A 17902-nucleotide genomic window follows, 5' to 3' on the forward strand; every position below is an offset into this window, starting at 1 on the left:
CCATTTCTCCTAACTTCATGTATTTATTTAGATCTGACTCACTCCCCAGGGAATTTACGGTACCTTCAGATGAGCATGCATGCAATGAAATAAAGAAAGGAGACCAGGAAAAATAATAATAAAAGGAGAAAGCCAATTCCTGGAGAATTAATATACAGTCTGTGAATACTCCCAGTCAGTCATCTACACGGTGCCTGAACTTCCTCCTGTATTTGAAGAACACTGCTCCTCTGAAAGCCCCCCAGTCCCCTCCAGCCTGGCTGTGACCCTATGCGGCTACAGCAGCCTGGCCCCCACCATGGGAGCTTGATTTTCTGATGTATCTCCCTGGGTAGATTTTTAAGTTTCTGGAGGGCAAGCTGTGTGCCCTGTTCATCTTCAAGGCCCTATAGCTAGCACGGGGCCTGTTTGCACTCATGATGGCTGCATCTATGAGGGCCCAACCCAAGGGACAGGGGAAGGGCTGGCGTTGATTAGGTTGCTTGTGAGCCACATGCAGCCCAAGTGTAGGAACCTACTGGCAAGTTCCGGGGTAGCCCCCGAGGGCATCAGTATGGGCAGGTGTGTATAGCATCCTGAAGGGCAAGGTGTGGTCAGAGTGGCCCTTGGGAAAAACTCCTGTGTGGACCCATATTGCAGCTAGCACTGTCCTGAGAGCTCAGGCCAAGGGTTTGCTCTGGAGGTGGGCAGTGATAGGCCGATCCTGGCCAAGGAGGTCTTGTCTCTCTCTGTAATGCCTTAAGAAGGAACCCTCCCCACAAACTCCAGGCCCCATTTGTTATCTCTCTTGGAAATATCAGCTGCAGTACCCAGGCTGCCTCAGTGCTAGGCATTATTTGGAGTGAAAGAAGCTGTATTAGTTTGCTCCGGTTGCCATAACAAAGTCCCATGGGCTGGGGGCTTCACCAATTGACATTTTTTTAAATACTTTTTTTTGGTTTTAATTAGTTTCAGGTGTACAAAGCAATGTAATAGACATTTACACCCCTCAGAAAGTGATAACCCCCCTCCCCCAAGCTACCACCCCTCTGACATCTTATATAGCTGTTCAAATTCCATTGATTATCTTCCTTGGGCTGTACTCCACCTCTCGTGATTTTTTATACATATATTTATTTATATATATTTATATATATATTTAATTATAGTTGGACATACGATGTTATTCGACTTCAGCTTCAGGTATACAACAGACATTTATTTTTATAGTTCTGGAGGCTGGAAATCTGAGATCAAGGTGTTGTGTTGGGCAGGTTTGGTTTCTCTGAAGGCTTCTCTCCTTAGCTTGTAGACACCCATCTTCTCTTTCAAACACCCCTGGTTTCTCTTCCTCTTCTTCTGAGAACACCAATCAGATTGTATTAGAGCCCACTCTAAGAGCCTTATTTAATTTAATCACCTATCCAAAAGCCCTATCTTCAAATACCTCAGTCACATTTTGACATACTAGGAGCTAGGGCTTCAACGTGTAAGTTTTGGGGAACACAATTTAGTCCATAATAGCACCTCAAATCTGAAGACACGTTTGGGGGAGATGTTTCCATGGGTTTCAAACCCCCATGGCAGAGTCTCACATTCATCTCTCATCCAGACCCCTTCTCATAACGCCTAACCTTCTGCCCCTGCTGGAGGAGGTGTGTGCCTCCGTGAACCTTACCTGCGCGGACAAGGCTGACAGAAACCTGGGGAGACAGGGCTGAATTCAGTGAAGGGCAGCCAGCTACACTTCCCGTCTGTCTGAGCCTCAGGGAGGTCCTTAGACTTAAGAAGGAGGCATAGACGAGGGAGAAGGCCCTTTACCTGCAGTTTGGAAGCTTGTGTCCATGGCTACATCGGAGTGTTTTCTTTCTTTCTTTCTTTTTTTTTTTTTTAAGTAGTCATTCTCCATGCGCTCATGATGATTGAATTTAATAAAAACATCACAGTTCAAAAAAGACGAATTAGAAACCACCATTCGTCTTAGAAATTAATCTGTGAGCGGATGTAACAAGAGATGAATTGTGCTGTGGTGATCTGGTCCCTCTTCACCCACTCCAAGCCCCAGTTGTTTGTCATTATTGCTAGAAATATGATTATTACTCTGGTATTGCTTGACATTTATTAAGAATCCAGGGGCTACGTCTCCACAGCAGAGAAAAGTGCAATTATCTGGGCACTTGGAGAGAAAAGCATTTCCTGGCCTGAGCTGTCCAAATAGATATCCCCAAAGGTCCCTGGACCACTACCGAGGTTGATTGCAGAACCCAGACCATTCTGTCACTTGGCACACATTGTATCTTCTTCATAATGGGCTGCTAGCATTTCATGGGTGTATAGATATTATACACGATTTGCCAACAAATAGGGAAAGCATTTCATTGTCTCCTTGTTTATCATCTAACCCAAACCAGGTCTCCACTAAGGACTTATAATTAAAGGCAGCTATGTCAGCCTTACATGAAAAACTTATAATAGAAAAACTGTGTAGGTAATCTGTTCATTGAATATCTTGCAACCAGGAAAAGACTGCATTTCAAATGGGTTTAAACATGGCAGCGGTAATGAGAGGCAGAACTACTTCTGCTCCGTTCGTCCTTTGCAGACCTGGAAGTGTTGTCAGCTGACCCTGTTGGGTCTCACTCATCCTGACCACGTGGAATGTTTTACTCCGGGCAGGGACAGACCAGCAGCAGAGAACTTGGCCCAGAGGAGTGAGGAGGGTGTATGAGCTTCATTTCAGTCTCTCAAACATTTAGTGTTGCCTCCATTTGCCAGGCCCATGGGAGCAGAGATAGGCATGTCCTCAAGCAGCTGATTCTATTGGGAGAGGCTGGTGGGGAAGTCAGCCACAGCAAGTCTGAGTGCTGCCTCTGCAGAGTTTACCCTGTACTGGGGGAGCCCTGAGGAGGCATGCTGGGAAACGGCAGTGTTAATAATAAGTACTGGGTACATGATAACTGCAATGTGCTTGCACCGGTGTAGTTCCTTCTGTTGCTCACTGCCATCCAGCAACATGGCATGGTTAATCAATTCCCTCCTCCTCTCAGCCCCCACCAGTGGAGGAGAGGTGACCCAGTATGACCAATGAGAGTGACCAATGAAAACGTGATGCATGGGGTGTGCATCTCTTCTATACCCGCAGTTTCACTCCAAGCTCAACGAATGGGACATTACCTGAGTTTAACTTGAACCTGTTACTTGTTTCTTTGGCTAGAGCAAGTCACGTGCTAAGGGAATCTAGATTTGACACTAAAATCAAACAACATGGTTATTGCCTTTTCTTTATGGAATTATTAGTAAATATTTAGAAAATTTTTAAAAATTGTGAAAAAGACTGCCTACAGTGAAGTCATGTTATATGAGGTTAAGTTTTAAAATGTATTCATAAAATGGAAATCAAGTTGTCAACAATACTCTTAAAAGTCCCCTAAATTATTCATCAAGAATGATACCATTTGTGGTTTTGTGAATTCTGTACCATCCTTCTGTACATGACCAGGCAGCTTTTCTACCATCTGAGGGCTCAATTACTATTTTTTTGTTAAGTGTCTGATGAAGTGGTTGGCTTGTGCAATTTGGGGAAACAAGATTCACTGAAAGATTTTTCTTTAAACACGAGAATTACATTCAATACAATGAGCTGTTTATACCCAAGGGAACATGGGACAGTGTCCAACTGAGAGAGCAGTGACTCCTATTTTCCATCTCAGTTTCATGACGGGGCTTAGGTGGAAGGGTTATGAGAATTCCATTGTATTGTTTAATATACTTTTTTATTTAGGAATATCTTTCATGTACTTGCCATATTCATATTCACTGCTGCCATGTGCTCGTCCAATTTCCCCTGTTGTTAACATCTTACATCGTGGTATATTTTGTCAAAGCTAAGATGTTGACATTGGTACATGACTAGTAACTAAACTCCAGACTCTATTTTGCTTTCACCAGTGTTCCTACTAACCCAGGATCCAGTCCAGGGCACCACATTACATTTAGTTACCAGGTCTCCTTAGTCTCCTCTGCTCTGTGACAATGTCTCAGACTTTTCTTGCTTTTCATGACATTGACTGTTTTGAGGAGTACTGGTCAGATATTTTTAGAATGTGCCTCAATTTGAGTTTGTTTAACATTTTTCTCCTAATTAGAGGTTATGGATTTTTGGAAGAAGACCACAGAGAAGGAGTGCCCTTCTTTCTCATCATCTCATATCAGCTAAGGGATGCACAACAGGCATGTGCCATCATCGCCGGTGATGTCAGCTTTCATCACATGGTCATGTGGTGTCTGCCAGATTTCACCATTTTACTGTTTTTCGCTTTCCACACTCCATTCTTTGGAAGAAAGTCATTAAGTCCAGCCCACCTTTAAGGGCGGGGGGGGGGGGGGAGCAATTAAGTTCTGCCACCTGGTGGGGAAGTATATACATATATTATTTGAAATTCTGTAAAAAAGGCTTGTTTCTTTCTCCCTATTAATTTACTTGTTCAATCTGTTATTTATATCTGTAGAGACTCCTCCATGTTTGTAATTTGGTCTATAATCCATCAAGCCTGTTACTTATCTTACTGCTCAAATTGTTCCAGCGCTTTGTTCATAGTATTTAATTGATCTCACACTTGCTTCCACTGAAATGCTCTTGATCTCTTTTTCACTGATCACAAATATGAATCCATATGAATTTCATGTGTTTTAAGGCAATTCCACTACAACCCTTCCTACCATTTTTGATGTGTGCGTTATTCGGGAAGTTAGGTTATATCACAGTAATAAACACCTCCAAATCTAATTGGCCTAAAACAGCAAAGATTTATTTCTCACCTGTGCTATACACACATTGTGAGTTGGCCGGGAATCCGCTGATGTCTAATCCTCACTCAGCGGCACTGGCTCACGCAGCAGCCATCATCTAGGACACTGAGTGTTGCTGTGACAGTGAAAACAGAGCTTAGCAAATTGCTCACGAGCCCTTAAAGCTTCTGCACATTTCTCCTCGGCCTCACCTCACTCAAAGAGAGCAGGAAGGTTGATCGATGCCATACACCTTCAGGAAGAGAGAACTGGAAATGTTTGGCAAATAGCACTAATGACTAGCATACAGTAATTTCTTTCAGTTTTTCTTTTCTATGCAAATCTATACAGATGTAATTGTTGTTATGGTTAGAATACTGTTTTCTAAGCGTCTTTAAAAAATCTTGAGGGGGTGGCTGGTTAGCTCAGTTGGTTAGAGCGCGGTGCTGATAACACCAGGGTTGCTGGTTCACTCCCTGCATGGGCCACTGTGAGTTGAGCCTTCCTTAAAAAAAAAAAAAAATCTCAATACATCATAAACTTGATCCCATGTCATTAAATATTTTTGAACACCAAGGCTACAGTGAATGGTTGTGTAGATTGTGTGCAAGGGCAGCAGCCAGAGTGGCAAAAGGAAGCTGAAATCCAGCCTTCGTTCCACTATTCAAGTCATCCATTTAGGTCCAGGATGGTGGCTGCCTAAAGGAGCACAAAGGTGCTGTGTGGCCTGGTGGTGGCCCTTGGTAATGACTTGTGCTAACTGCGTAATACTTTGTGATAAGGATGGATCCCCCCTCCACGTGCTGGTATTTAAATTGTTTCATTTTATGCTACTATAAATAGGATGGTGGAAAATGTTGTCCAGGGAATATTTGTGCATATATCTTATGATTTCCTTGGAATAAATTACTAGCAGTGAAAATGGTGAGTCAAAGAATTAAAGTGAGAGGCAGATGGTGTCAGCACATGGCAGATACAGTGCAGACGAAAACTTGGCCTTTCTCACTCCTGAGTTGCGTCCCAGACCTGGCCTGCGCAGTGCTTGGCTGGAGAGGCCAGGACCTCTAAGTGTAATCTTGGCACCATGATCTGAGCAGGATCTGAGGGGCTGCCTTCAGATGTCGGCTTTTCTGCTTTTTGCGAGGCCACATAACTGTGAATGCAGAGCTAATGATGCTTTAAACAAACAAGTGTAATGACTGTCATCAGTAGACAGCAGGCACTTCCTGAGGGACAGCTTGGGCAGGAGGGTCACTAGCAGCTGGTCAGCCCCAGAGGTTCCCAGACCAAGGTGGGCACCACCAAGCTGAGGTCAGCTCACATAAAGGTGACCCTCCAGGTGGGATGTGCCCCGTTCCCCACTACAAGATCTGTTCTGTATCCTGAAGCCAAACCCTTCCCTATGGAGGCACTGGCAGAGCAGGGCACAGGCTCTCGAATCCAGATCTGTTTTCCTACTCAACTCTCCAAACGGCCTTTGGAGGCCCTTTGTTCTACTTCAAAGGTTCTCAAACTCTTTAATGCACAGGCAGTTGCTAAGCAAAGGCTGTTTAGCTCCAATAAGCCATGCAGAGCTCTGTTCCAAATTTGTCCCTGCTCAATGTGCTACATTCACTGCTGCCCAGGCAGATGGGCCTCTGCCCTTGAACTGACCCAAATTACCCTCCTCCTTTCTTCACATACTGAGTGTGATGACTTTCCAGGGCATGAAAAGTCTCAAATGCCAACAGGAAAGTAGTGCTTTCTTAGCACTGAGATGTACAGGGTGCAAATGCACGCAGTAACAGTCTAAGAATTCATTTTCTGGCACTGTAGCAGTATTGTGGGAGTCACTTATCCTCATTTGTCCTTGGTTTCCTGTTCTGTTAAATGGAAATAATCAAGATAGATTTGTCAGGAGGCTAAATATTAAATGTGATAATGCGTATGGAATCTCTTTTGTCAGTTATAAAGTGATGTGTGCATATCAGTCAATAGGACATAATGCTGAGGGAACAGACCAAAGGATAATAAATATTGAGATGATCAAGACACTTAAATAACGATCAGTGTGGCCTGGTCAGTTTCCCCTCCCACCATACTAATCCATATTCCAAACCTTCACAAGAACGCTATTCAGCTCTCAGGGGAAGCAGAACCATCTTAACCCTGCTCCACTCTGGAACTAGAAGTCGTCAGGTGAAACCACTCACTTTCCAGTGTTAAACTTACAAACTCATCCACATCTGCACCAGGCTCAAATTCTTTCCTCCGGGCTCATCCTTCCCCATTGCTCAGGCCAACCCCTTTATGGGCTACTGACCCCATCCTTTCTTCTCTTATCCCACCAAACCTGTGCCACCAGTGGCCTCTCTCTTTCCTTTGCTTTTCATCCTTCTCCCATTTACTGCCGCGTTCTCCTCAGCCTCATCCTATACTTGAGTCTTTTCATTCCTCTTATGTCATATGGTCTTCCCCCACCTCCTTTTTTCTCTTCTTCAGAGTCAAGTTTCTTGAATGAGTTGCTTATACTCACTGTCTCCATTTCCTTACCTCCAAATTTCTAGTTGACATTATTGCATAATCATTCAAATTGCAAATATTTATGTCTAATCATTACTGTGAAATAACTCTTGCAGGAATTACCAGTGGACATTTCTACACACAAATCCAATGAACATTTTTAGGCTTTATCTTACAGGATTTCTCTGATGCATTCACTGTGGTTAATGGCCCTTGGTTTCCCTGACATTTCTTTTTCTGATTTTTCTTAAACTTCTCTAAACTTTCTTTTCCTGGCCTAAATTTCTCTAGTGTTCTCCAGGTTTCTGATCTTGTCCCATCAATCTCCTCTGTGTATGTACTCTCCATGAAGAATCTTAGCATTTCTCAGGGTTTATCCTCTCACATGATTGCTCATGAAACAAGTCTGTATCAGCCTCGGACTTCTCAGCCGAGCTTTCCTCTAGGGATGTCTGTCTGTGCCTTTGACACTTCAAATTCAACACGTCCTCATATCGCTTAAACTTGCTCTTCCTCTTGTTCTGTAATCGTGCTTATTTTTCTTAGTTTATTTAATTTAATTCACTCAGTTAAATAAACCTAATTCTTACCATCTCATACAGTCACCAATGTTACTTTTCATATAGTTCTTGAATTTGCCTCTGCCACTTCATTCATTCCACCATGTGAACTCCCACTTGTACTGCCATTATAGTGTCCTCAGGCGGCTCCCTATTTTCAGTCGTGACTTCATTAAATCCATCCTTCAAATTACTACCGTAGATTTCCAGAAAAATAGCAGTGTGAGGTGAGCCTCTGTAAAGCTCCCCTGGAATTTACAAAAAATCGAACAACAAAAACTCCACAAAGGATTCCCTGCACAGCAGACAGGCAAGACGAAGAGGCCCACTACCGACTGAAATCACCTATAGGTGGGAGATTCATGCGAGTGGGGGGAGGAGGAAATGGAGAAGCGCAGAGATGGAGACACGCGGGCGCAGGACGCAGACCCAGCTCAGTGCGCCCAGCTCGCTGCTTCCGGGAACCACCGCAGCTGCGGGAGAGGGAAGAACTCGGACTGCTAGGGCTCCGCTTATGGCCCACAGGGCTGAGGGGGCAGCATATAACACGGCTGAACCCAATGCTCACGGCAGAGACCTCGGAGAAAAGACTGAGGGAAAAAGGCTGAAAACGGTGGTTTAAGCCCGCACTGCCGAGCAGAGAACGGAGCCTTAGGCACTGAGACTAGCCACCCCCTCCCTCCCCTCCCAGAGCTCGCCCCGCCCCCACCTGCCAGGTGCTAGAAGCAAAACAGTAGCAGTGTCAGATCAAAACAACAGAAAATTTGCTGTTTTGAGAACTGTGGACCGCAGACACAAATTCACAGCCCAACTAGTTCCCGCAAAGGGGAGGGAGCTGTGGAAGCAGGACCGGCTGTGTTGGTGGTCGCCGCCATTGCTCTGGGCCACCTCTCACAGCTCACCCCGCACCTGGCCCCACCTATCTGGGCGGATCCCTGCAGGAGTAAACAGAACTGCTGAAACATACGGGCTCTGAATTAGGAGCTGGAAGAGCTTTGGAACATCAAAAGCTCTCCGCATACCCACTGGGACACTGCGCCCTGTGACCTAGATAAACTATTAACAGAGGAGAAGCCGTCTCCTAGGGAACCCCCCCATTGTGTGAGAAGCTAGAGTAATGCAGAGAAAACATAGCACTACCTTGTGAGAGAGAAAAAAAAGCCTGCAGTCGGACAAAAAGTAAAACATTCTACCAACAAGTACTGGAAAACAAAAGAAAGACCTCTTCCTATCAACCTGTTGCAGAAGTCACTCCTGTAGATGTCTAGGAAGAGAAATAGTAAACCAGTAATTGCCATGAATAACCAAGGCAACAAGATGGCTCAGAAAGAAAGTGAAAAATCTCCAGAGAAGGCACTTAAAGATACAGTAATATGTGACTTAAATGACAGAGAATTCAAGATTGCAGTTCTGAAAAAACTCAACGAGATACAAGAAAACACAGATAGGCAGTTAAATGAACTCAGAAACTCAATCAAAGAACAGCATGAACATTTTACGAAAGAGATTGAAATTTTAAAAAAGAACCAAATAGAATTTCTGGAGATTAAGAACTCAATAGAAGAAATTAAGAATGAAATAACCGGCTTAGGTAGTAGAGTTGACCAGATGGAGGAAAGAATCAGTGATATCGAAGATAGAAACCTGGAAATGACATGGATGGAAGAAGAAAGAGACTTGAGACTTAAAAGAAATGAAAGAACTCTACAAGAAGTTTCTGACTCCATCAGAGAGAGCAATATAAGAATAATGGGCATACCAGAAGGAGAAGAAAGAGAGAAGGGAACAGAGAATATATTCAAACAAATTGTCGATGAGAACTTCCCAAATTTGTGGACAGAACTGGACCCTCGAATCCAAGAAGCAAATAGAACACCTAGTTACCTCAATCCCAACAGGCCTTCTCCAAGGCACATTGTATTGAAGCTGTCTAAAATCAACGACAAAGAAAGAATCCTCAAGGCAGCCAGGGAAAAGAAGACGGTAACTTACAAAGGAAAGCCCATTAGATTATCATCAGATTTTTCAGCAGAAACTCTACAAGCCAGGAGGAGTGGAACCAAATATTCAAACTATTGAAAGAGAGAAATCATGAGCCAAGAATAATATATCCAGCAAAGATATCCTTTAGATATGAAGGAGGAATAAAGACCTTTCCAGACATACAGAAGCTGAGGGAATTTTCTAATACACGACCTGCACTACAAGAAATACTAAAGGAGGCTATTCGACCACCATCAACAGGGACAATTTGTGGCAACCAAAACTCAAAAAGGGGAGAGTAAAGGCCTGAACGGAATATGGGAATGGAGAAAGTAAGCGTGCTGAAGAAAATGGAATACTCTAAATATCAAACTTTCTTTTACATAAACTTAAGGGTAACCACTCAAAAAAAATCCAGAACTGAAATATATACTGAAATAAAAGAAGAAACAGAGGAAACATCATAGAATACCACCACACAGAAATAATAGACAACAACAAAAGGCAAAGAAACAATGGAGACACAGCCTTACCAGAAAACTAAAGATAGAATGACAGGAAATCCTCACATATCAATAATCACCCTAAATGTAAATGGACTGAACTCACCAATAAAAAGGCACAGAGTAGCAGATTGGATCAAAAACTAAACCCAACCATATGCTGTCTCCAAGAGACACATCTCAGCTACAAGGACAAGCATAGACTCAAAGTGAAAGGGTGGAAATTGACACTCCAAGCAAATGGTACCCAGAGAAAATCAGGTGTAGCCATAATGATATCAGATGAAACAAACTTCAAGGTGAAAAAGATAACAAGAGACAAAGATGGACATTTCATAATGGTGAAGTGGACTGTACAACAAGAAGACATAACAGTCATCAATATTTTTCCCCCCCATCAGGGAGCACCGAAATACACCAAGCAACTACTAACAGAACTAAAGGGAGAAATTGACCAAAACACAATTATACTAGGGACTTAAATACATCATTGACAGCTATGGATAGATCATCCAAACAGAAAATAAATAACGAAATAGTAGCCCTAAATGACACATTAGATGAAATGGACATAATTGACATTTATAGAGCACTTCATCCTAAAACATCAGACTATACATTCTTCTCTAGTGTACATGGAACATTCTCAAGGATAGACCATATATTGGGACATAAAATCAGTCTCAACAAATTTAAGAAGATTGAAATCATACCATGCATATTCTCTGATCACAAGGCTTTGAAATTGGATATCAAGTGTAAAAAGAAAGCGGGGAAAAACACAAATACATGGAGATTAAACAACATACTTTTAAAGAAGGACTGGGTCAAAGAAGTTAGAGGAGAGATCAAAAGATACATAGAAACAAATGACAATGAAAATACATCCTACCAAAATTTTTGGGATGCAGCGAAAGCAGTTTTAAGAGGGAAATTTATCTCATTACAGGCCTATCTCAAGAAACAAGAAAACTCCCAAATAAATAACCTCATGTTACACCTTAAAGAACTAGAAAAAGAAGAACAAGTAAAACCCAAGGTCAGCAGAAGAAAGGAAATAACAAAAATTAGAGCAGAACTAAATGAAATAGAGAACAAAAAGACAATAGAAAAAATTAATGTGACAAAGAGCTGGTTCTTTGAAAAGATTAACAAAATTGACAAACCCTTGGCTAGACTTACTAAGACAAAAGGAGAGAAGACACTGATTAACAAAATCAGAAACGTAAAAGGGGAAGTTATCACGGACACCACAGAAATACAAAGGATCATCCAAGAATACTATGAAGGACTATATGCCACCAAATTCAACAACCTAGAAGAAATGGACAAGTTCTTAGAAACATATAGCCTTCCAAGGCTGAACCATGAAGAACTGGAAAATCTAAACAGACCGATCACCAGTAACGAAATTGAATCAGTCATCCAAAACCTTCCCAAAAGCAAAAGTCCGGGACCAGATGGCTTCACTAGTGAATTCTACCAAACCTTCAAAGAGGATCTAATACCAATCCTGCACAAACTCTTCCAAAAAATTGAAGAAGAGACAGTACTCCCTAACTCACTTTATGAGGCCAACATTACCCTGATACCAAAACCTGGTAAGGACAGCACAAAAAACGAAAACTACAGACCAATATATCTGATGAATACCGATGCAAAAATCCTAAATAAAATTCTAGCAAATCGAATACAACAATGCATTAAAAAGATTATTCATCAAGACCAAGTGGGGTTCATCCCCGGGGCACAAGGATGGTTCAACATATGCAAATCCATCAATGTGATACATCACATAAACAAAATAAAGGAAAAAAATTATATGATTACATCAATTGATGCAGAAAAAGCATTTGACAAGATACAACATCCATTTATGATTAGACCACTAAATAAAATAGGTATAGAAGGAAAATACCTTAACATAATAAAGGCCATATATGACAAGCCCTCTGCTAATCTCATAATTAATGGAGAAAAACTGAAGCACTTTGTTCTACGTTCAGGAACACGACAGGGATGTCCCCTATCACCTCTGCTTTTCAACATAGTGTTGAAAGTCCTTGCCAGAGCAATCAGGCAAGAGAAAGAAATAAAAGGCATCCAAATTGGGAATGAAGAAGTTAAATTATCACTCTTTGCAGATGACATGATGCTATATATAGAAAACCCTAAAGACTCCACCAAAAAGCTATTAGAAACAATCAACGAATACAGTAAAGTTGCTGGCTACAAAATCAACGCACAAAAGTCCATTGCCTTCCTATATACTAACAATGAAATCTCAGAAAAGAAATACAAAAACAATTCCTTTTGCAATTGCAGCAAAAAGAATAAAATACCTAGGAATAAACTTAACCAAGGATGTGAAAGACCTATATGCTGAAAACTATAAGACATTTTTGAAAGAAATTGAAGAAGACACAAAGAAATGGAAAGACATTCCGTGCTCATGGATTGGAAGAATCAACATAGTTAAAATGGCCATATTACCCAAAGCAATATACAGATTCAATGCAATCCCCATCAAAATCCCAATGGCATATTTTAAAGAAATAGAACAAAAATCATCAGATTTGTTTGGAACCACAAAAGACCCCGAATAGCCAAAGCAATCTTAAGAAAAAGAACAATAATGGAGGTATCACACTTCCTGACTTTGGCTTGTACTACAGGGCTACAATAATCAAAACAGCATGGTATTGGCAGAAAAACAGACACATAGACCAATGGAATAGAATTGAGAACCCAGAAATAAAACCACATAAATATGGACAGATAATTTTTGACAAAGAAGCTAAAACATACAATGGAGCAAAGACAGCCTCTTCAATAAATGGTGCTGGGAGAATTGGATAGCCACATGCAAAAGAATGAAACTGGACTGCTATTTGTCACCATGTACCAAAGTTAATTCAAAATGGATCAAAGACTTAAGCATAAGACCTGACACAATAAACTGCATAGAAGAAAACATAGGTACTAAACTTATGGACCTTGGGTTCAAAGAGCATTTTATGAACTTGACTCCAAAGGCAATGGAAGTAAAAGCTAAAATAAACGAATGGGACTATATGAAACTTAAAAGCTTCTGCACAGCAAAAGAAACCATTGACAAAATAAAGAGGCCACCAACTGAATGGGAGAAGATTTTTGCAAACAGTGCCTCCGATAAGGGCCTAGTATCCAGAATATACAAGGAACTCATGCAACTCAACAACAAAAAACAAACAACCCAATTGAAAAATGGGCAGAGGACTTGAAGAGACATTTCTCCAAAGAAGACATACAAATGGCAAATAGACATATGAAAAAATGCTCAACATCACTAATCATCAGAGAAATGCAAATCAAAACCACAATGAGATATTACCTCTCCCCAGTCAGAATGGCGATCATCAACAAGACAAATAGTAACAAATGTTGGAGAGGCTGTGGAGAAAAAGGAACCCTCATACACTGTTGGTGGGAATGCAGACTGGTGCAGCCGTTATGGAAGGCAGTGTGGAGGTTCCTCAAAGAATTACGAATAGAATTGCCATATGATCCAGCAATCCCTGTCCTGGGTATCTACCCAAAAAATCTGAAAACATTTAGAGATAAAGACACGTGTGCTCCAATGTTCATTGCAGCTTTATTTACGGTGGCCAAGACATGGAAACAACCAAAATGTCCTTCGATAGATGAATGGATAAAGAAGTTGTGGTATATATACACAATGGAGTACTATTCGGCGGTAAGAAAAGATGATATAGGAACATTTGTGACAACATGGATGGATCTTGAGAGAGTAATGCTGAGTAAAACAAGTCAGACAGAAAAAGCAGAGAACCATGTGATTTCACTGATATGTGGTATATAAACCAAAAACAACAAAAGAACAAGACAAACAAATGAGAAACAGAAACTCATAGACACAGACAATAGTTTAGTGGTTGCCAGAAGGTAAGGGGGGTGGGGGGTGGGGGGTGGGAGATGAGGTTAAGGGGGATTGAATATATGGTGATGGAAGGAGAACTGACTCTGGGTGATGAACACACAATGGGATTTATAGATGATGTAATACAGAATTGTACACCTGAAATCTATGTAATTTTACTAACAATTGTCACCCCAATAAATTTAATATATAAAAAAAAAAATTTAATTTAAAATTTAAAAACATTATTTGTATTGTGGTAAAATTGTATATATTTAAGATGCACACCTTAATGTTTTGATGCATATATACAGTGTGAAATAGTCTACCCAATAAAAGTAATTAACATATCCATCACCTCACATAGTTACCTTTTTTGTAATGAGACCACTTAAGATCTACCTTCTTAGTAAATTTCAAGTATATAATATAGTATTTTTAATTTTAATTTTGATTTCTTCTTTGACCCATGGGTTACTTAAAATATTATTGCTTAATTTCTAAATATTTCAGGATTTTCCTTTTGATATTTACTTATACCTTCATTCCACTATGTTCAGAAAATGTTTTGTATAATTTTGCTCATTTGAAATTTCTTAAACTTGCTTCATGTTTCATCATGTGATAGATTTTATTAGCGAGTTTATTTGTATCCTACAATTTTTTATTTTTCTGCATTTTTTACATTTGATTAGGTCAAATTTGCTTATTATTTTCTTCAAATATTCTCTATCTATGTCTTTCTTGTCAGCTTATTCTACTTAGTTACTGAGTGATGAGTTAACATCTTCCTCTATGATTGTAAATTTGTTTGTTTCTCCTTTTAGTTATTTTATATATTATATATTTCGGAGCTTAGTTTCTAGATGTTTCACATTTAGAATTTATACTTTCCTGGTGTTGACCCTTTTATTATGATAAAACATCCTTCATTGTGACTAATAACAATTCTTGCCTTAAGTCTACTTTATGAGAGATTTGTATAGCTTTACCCGATTTCTTTTGGTCAGTATTTGTACAGTTTATCTTTTTGCAACCTTTTACTTTCAACTTTCTGTATCCTTATTTTCAAGGAGTGTTTCTTGTATGCAGAATATATTTAGGTTTTGCTTGTTGATCCAGTGTAACTCTGTTTATCTTTCATTTGGAGGATAGTCTACTTACATTTAATGTAATTAATGATATTTTTAGTTTAATCCATTTTAATGTTTATTTTCCATTTGTAATTGTTTTTTTTTCCTTTTTTCCTCTTTCAACATATTACCAACTATTTTAAATTATTCTACTTCCCTTTTATAAGTGAATGTTACATATTTTTTATTATGTTTTTGGTGACTACTCTAAGAAATACAACATACACACTTGCTTTGTTAGAGTCTAATGTAAATTAGCCCCTTTTTACAAATTTTTAATTAAAGAAACTTAGAATACTTCTTTCATTTATCACATTCATCTTTTTTTCAAGTATTTTAATTTTTCATTTTTGTTAAATCCTATAAACAGATGTTGTTGTTGTTGTTGTTATTTTCCAACAGCTAATAATTATGTAGACATTTATTATTTCTATGGCTTTTCATTTATTCCAAAGTTCCGTGCTTTAGTACGGAATCATTTTTCTTCTACCTGAAACACTCCGTTTGCGTTTCATTTAGTGCAGTTCTGCTGGTGATACAGTCTCTCAGTGTTATTCATCTGCAAATGTTTTAGTTTATTTTATTTTTGAAGGATATTTTCAGTGAGTGGAGAATTTGAGTTTGACAGTAATTTTCTTTCAGGACATGAAAATGTTTCACTGTCTTCTGGCCCCTACCTTCCTTATTGTTCCTTCTTTAAAGATAATATGACTTTTTCTCTGTGTTTTTTTAATGTTTTTTTTCTCTGTCTTTTGTTTTTGCAGTTTTACTATGATGGGCTTATGTATGGTTTTCTTTGTATTTTTCTTGTTTTAGGTTTGTAGAATCTGTCAAATCTGTGGTTGATGCCTTTCATCCATTTCAGAAAATTCTCATTAACTTTTTATATTGCTTCAAATTCATTCTTTCTCTCCTCCCCTTTTGAGACTTCAATTCCACACATGCTAGATGCTTTTTCCATATTACACATGAATCTAATTCTGTCTTTTGAATATTTTCCATACTTTTATCTCATCATACTTTAACAAAGATATTTATTTAAGTTCACTCGTCCTCTGTTCAGTTGTGTTTACTCTGCTGTGAAACTTACCCATAAAGTTTCTCATTTCAGTTAATTCATTTTACAGATTCATAATTTTTATTTGGTTATTTTTCATAGATTCCATGTCTCTTCCAAAATTCTCCATGTTGCATTTTTGGACCAAATAACTTGCATTACTTTAAGGTCCATGTCTGATAACTCTAATATCTGGATACATGTGGGTATGTTTTTATTGTTTATTTTTCTATTGGTCCTTTTCATGGGCACAGTAATTTCTGCTTGACTGCTGAACATTTTGTATGAAAACCCTCAATTAGAGGCTTAGATGATCCTCCTTCAGAGATGATTCATTTTGTCTTCTGACATGTATTTACAGTAGTGGTCATCACCAGAACATATTCAGATGCCTGGTTTGTTTCCCAGCTACCTCAATCCCAATGCTGCAGCGCTTCAGAGATCCCACCTTAAAGCCCAACCCCCATTGGTTTCTACAAACCAAGATTGCTCGAAGCTTTACTTATCTTCTCAGCCTCTCAGCCCCACACTGTTTATGAATTGACAGCTGATTAAAGGGGAACATCAATGCAGAAAGCTGGGCTTATTTCTCTTTACTGTCCTATTTCTGGGCTCCTGGTCCCTTATGTTCTGGATGACTCGGTAAGCCTGAACTCCAATTTTTGTCTCATTAGCCACCTGAGGCTCCCAAAAGCTCTGTTAAGCTTCTCTGCTTCCTAGCCACCACATTCTGTTTAGCCTCTCAGCCTCTTGTGCTATTTGCAAACTTGGAAATATCTCAAGGGAAAATAAAGAAAGCACAGGTATTGAATATTGGGCACATCTCAGTGAGTTTTCTTTTTTTCCAAGATGTTGGCTCTCTTGATAGCTCTCTGCTGTCTTAAAGAAGATTATTCAAATTTAGCCTTTCTAGCTATTCTTAGGAGGAAGATTTATCTGCTACAAACTGGCTCATCATAGCTGGAAGTGGAAGTAACCCACAAACATGCATGTCTGTATGTAAATGTATCAGCATAGGCGAAGTCTTGATTCATGAGGTTGTGACTGATTTGACCAACAGATCCTGTAAGCATTATTTACATTGATAATTGGTCAGAGTAGAGAAGTTCCTATAAAATCACAACTATCATTAAGCTGTGACTTCTTTTCTCTCCTCTAGGATTTTGTGTCATGTATTGAGAACTACAGAAGAAGGGGACAGGAGCTCTATGCATCTCTGTACAAAGATTATGTGCAGGTAAAGAAACAAAACAGTTCCTGTCTTTACACAGTAGACCAGAATCCACCTTGAATCTGAAATAAAGAATCAGAAGTTCTAGACGGCCTAAGTCAACAATGGGTCGTCAATGACTCAGTCCAACTTGCACGACCTGTTCATTGGGATTTGAATCCACCCTGGGAGCAACTTAGGAGATAGGCAATGTGTCCCTCCACTCATCTCCTCAGCTGTCTCAGACATTTGCTGGGAGCTGGAGGCA

General features: G+C 39.8%; 1 protein-coding gene across 4 annotated transcripts in view; it reads left to right on the plus strand.

Annotated features, from left to right (window-relative positions):
* The window catches only part of WDFY4 (WDFY family member 4), a 324112-nt gene that overhangs the window by 184881 nt on the left and 121329 nt on the right, over positions 1-17902 (plus strand). For all 4 annotated transcript variants that reach the window (XM_074337248.1, XM_074337250.1, XM_019730128.2 and 1 more), the window contains one exon: positions 17584-17661. In XM_074337248.1, coding sequence (XP_074193349.1) covers positions 17584-17661 — 78 coding nt within the window. The remainder of the gene's footprint in view (positions 1-17583; positions 17662-17902) is intronic.

This window comes from Rhinolophus sinicus, linkage group LG07 (assembly GCF_036562045.2).
Source record: "Rhinolophus sinicus isolate RSC01 linkage group LG07, ASM3656204v1, whole genome shotgun sequence".
NCBI lineage: Eukaryota > Metazoa > Chordata > Mammalia > Chiroptera > Rhinolophidae > Rhinolophus > Rhinolophus sinicus.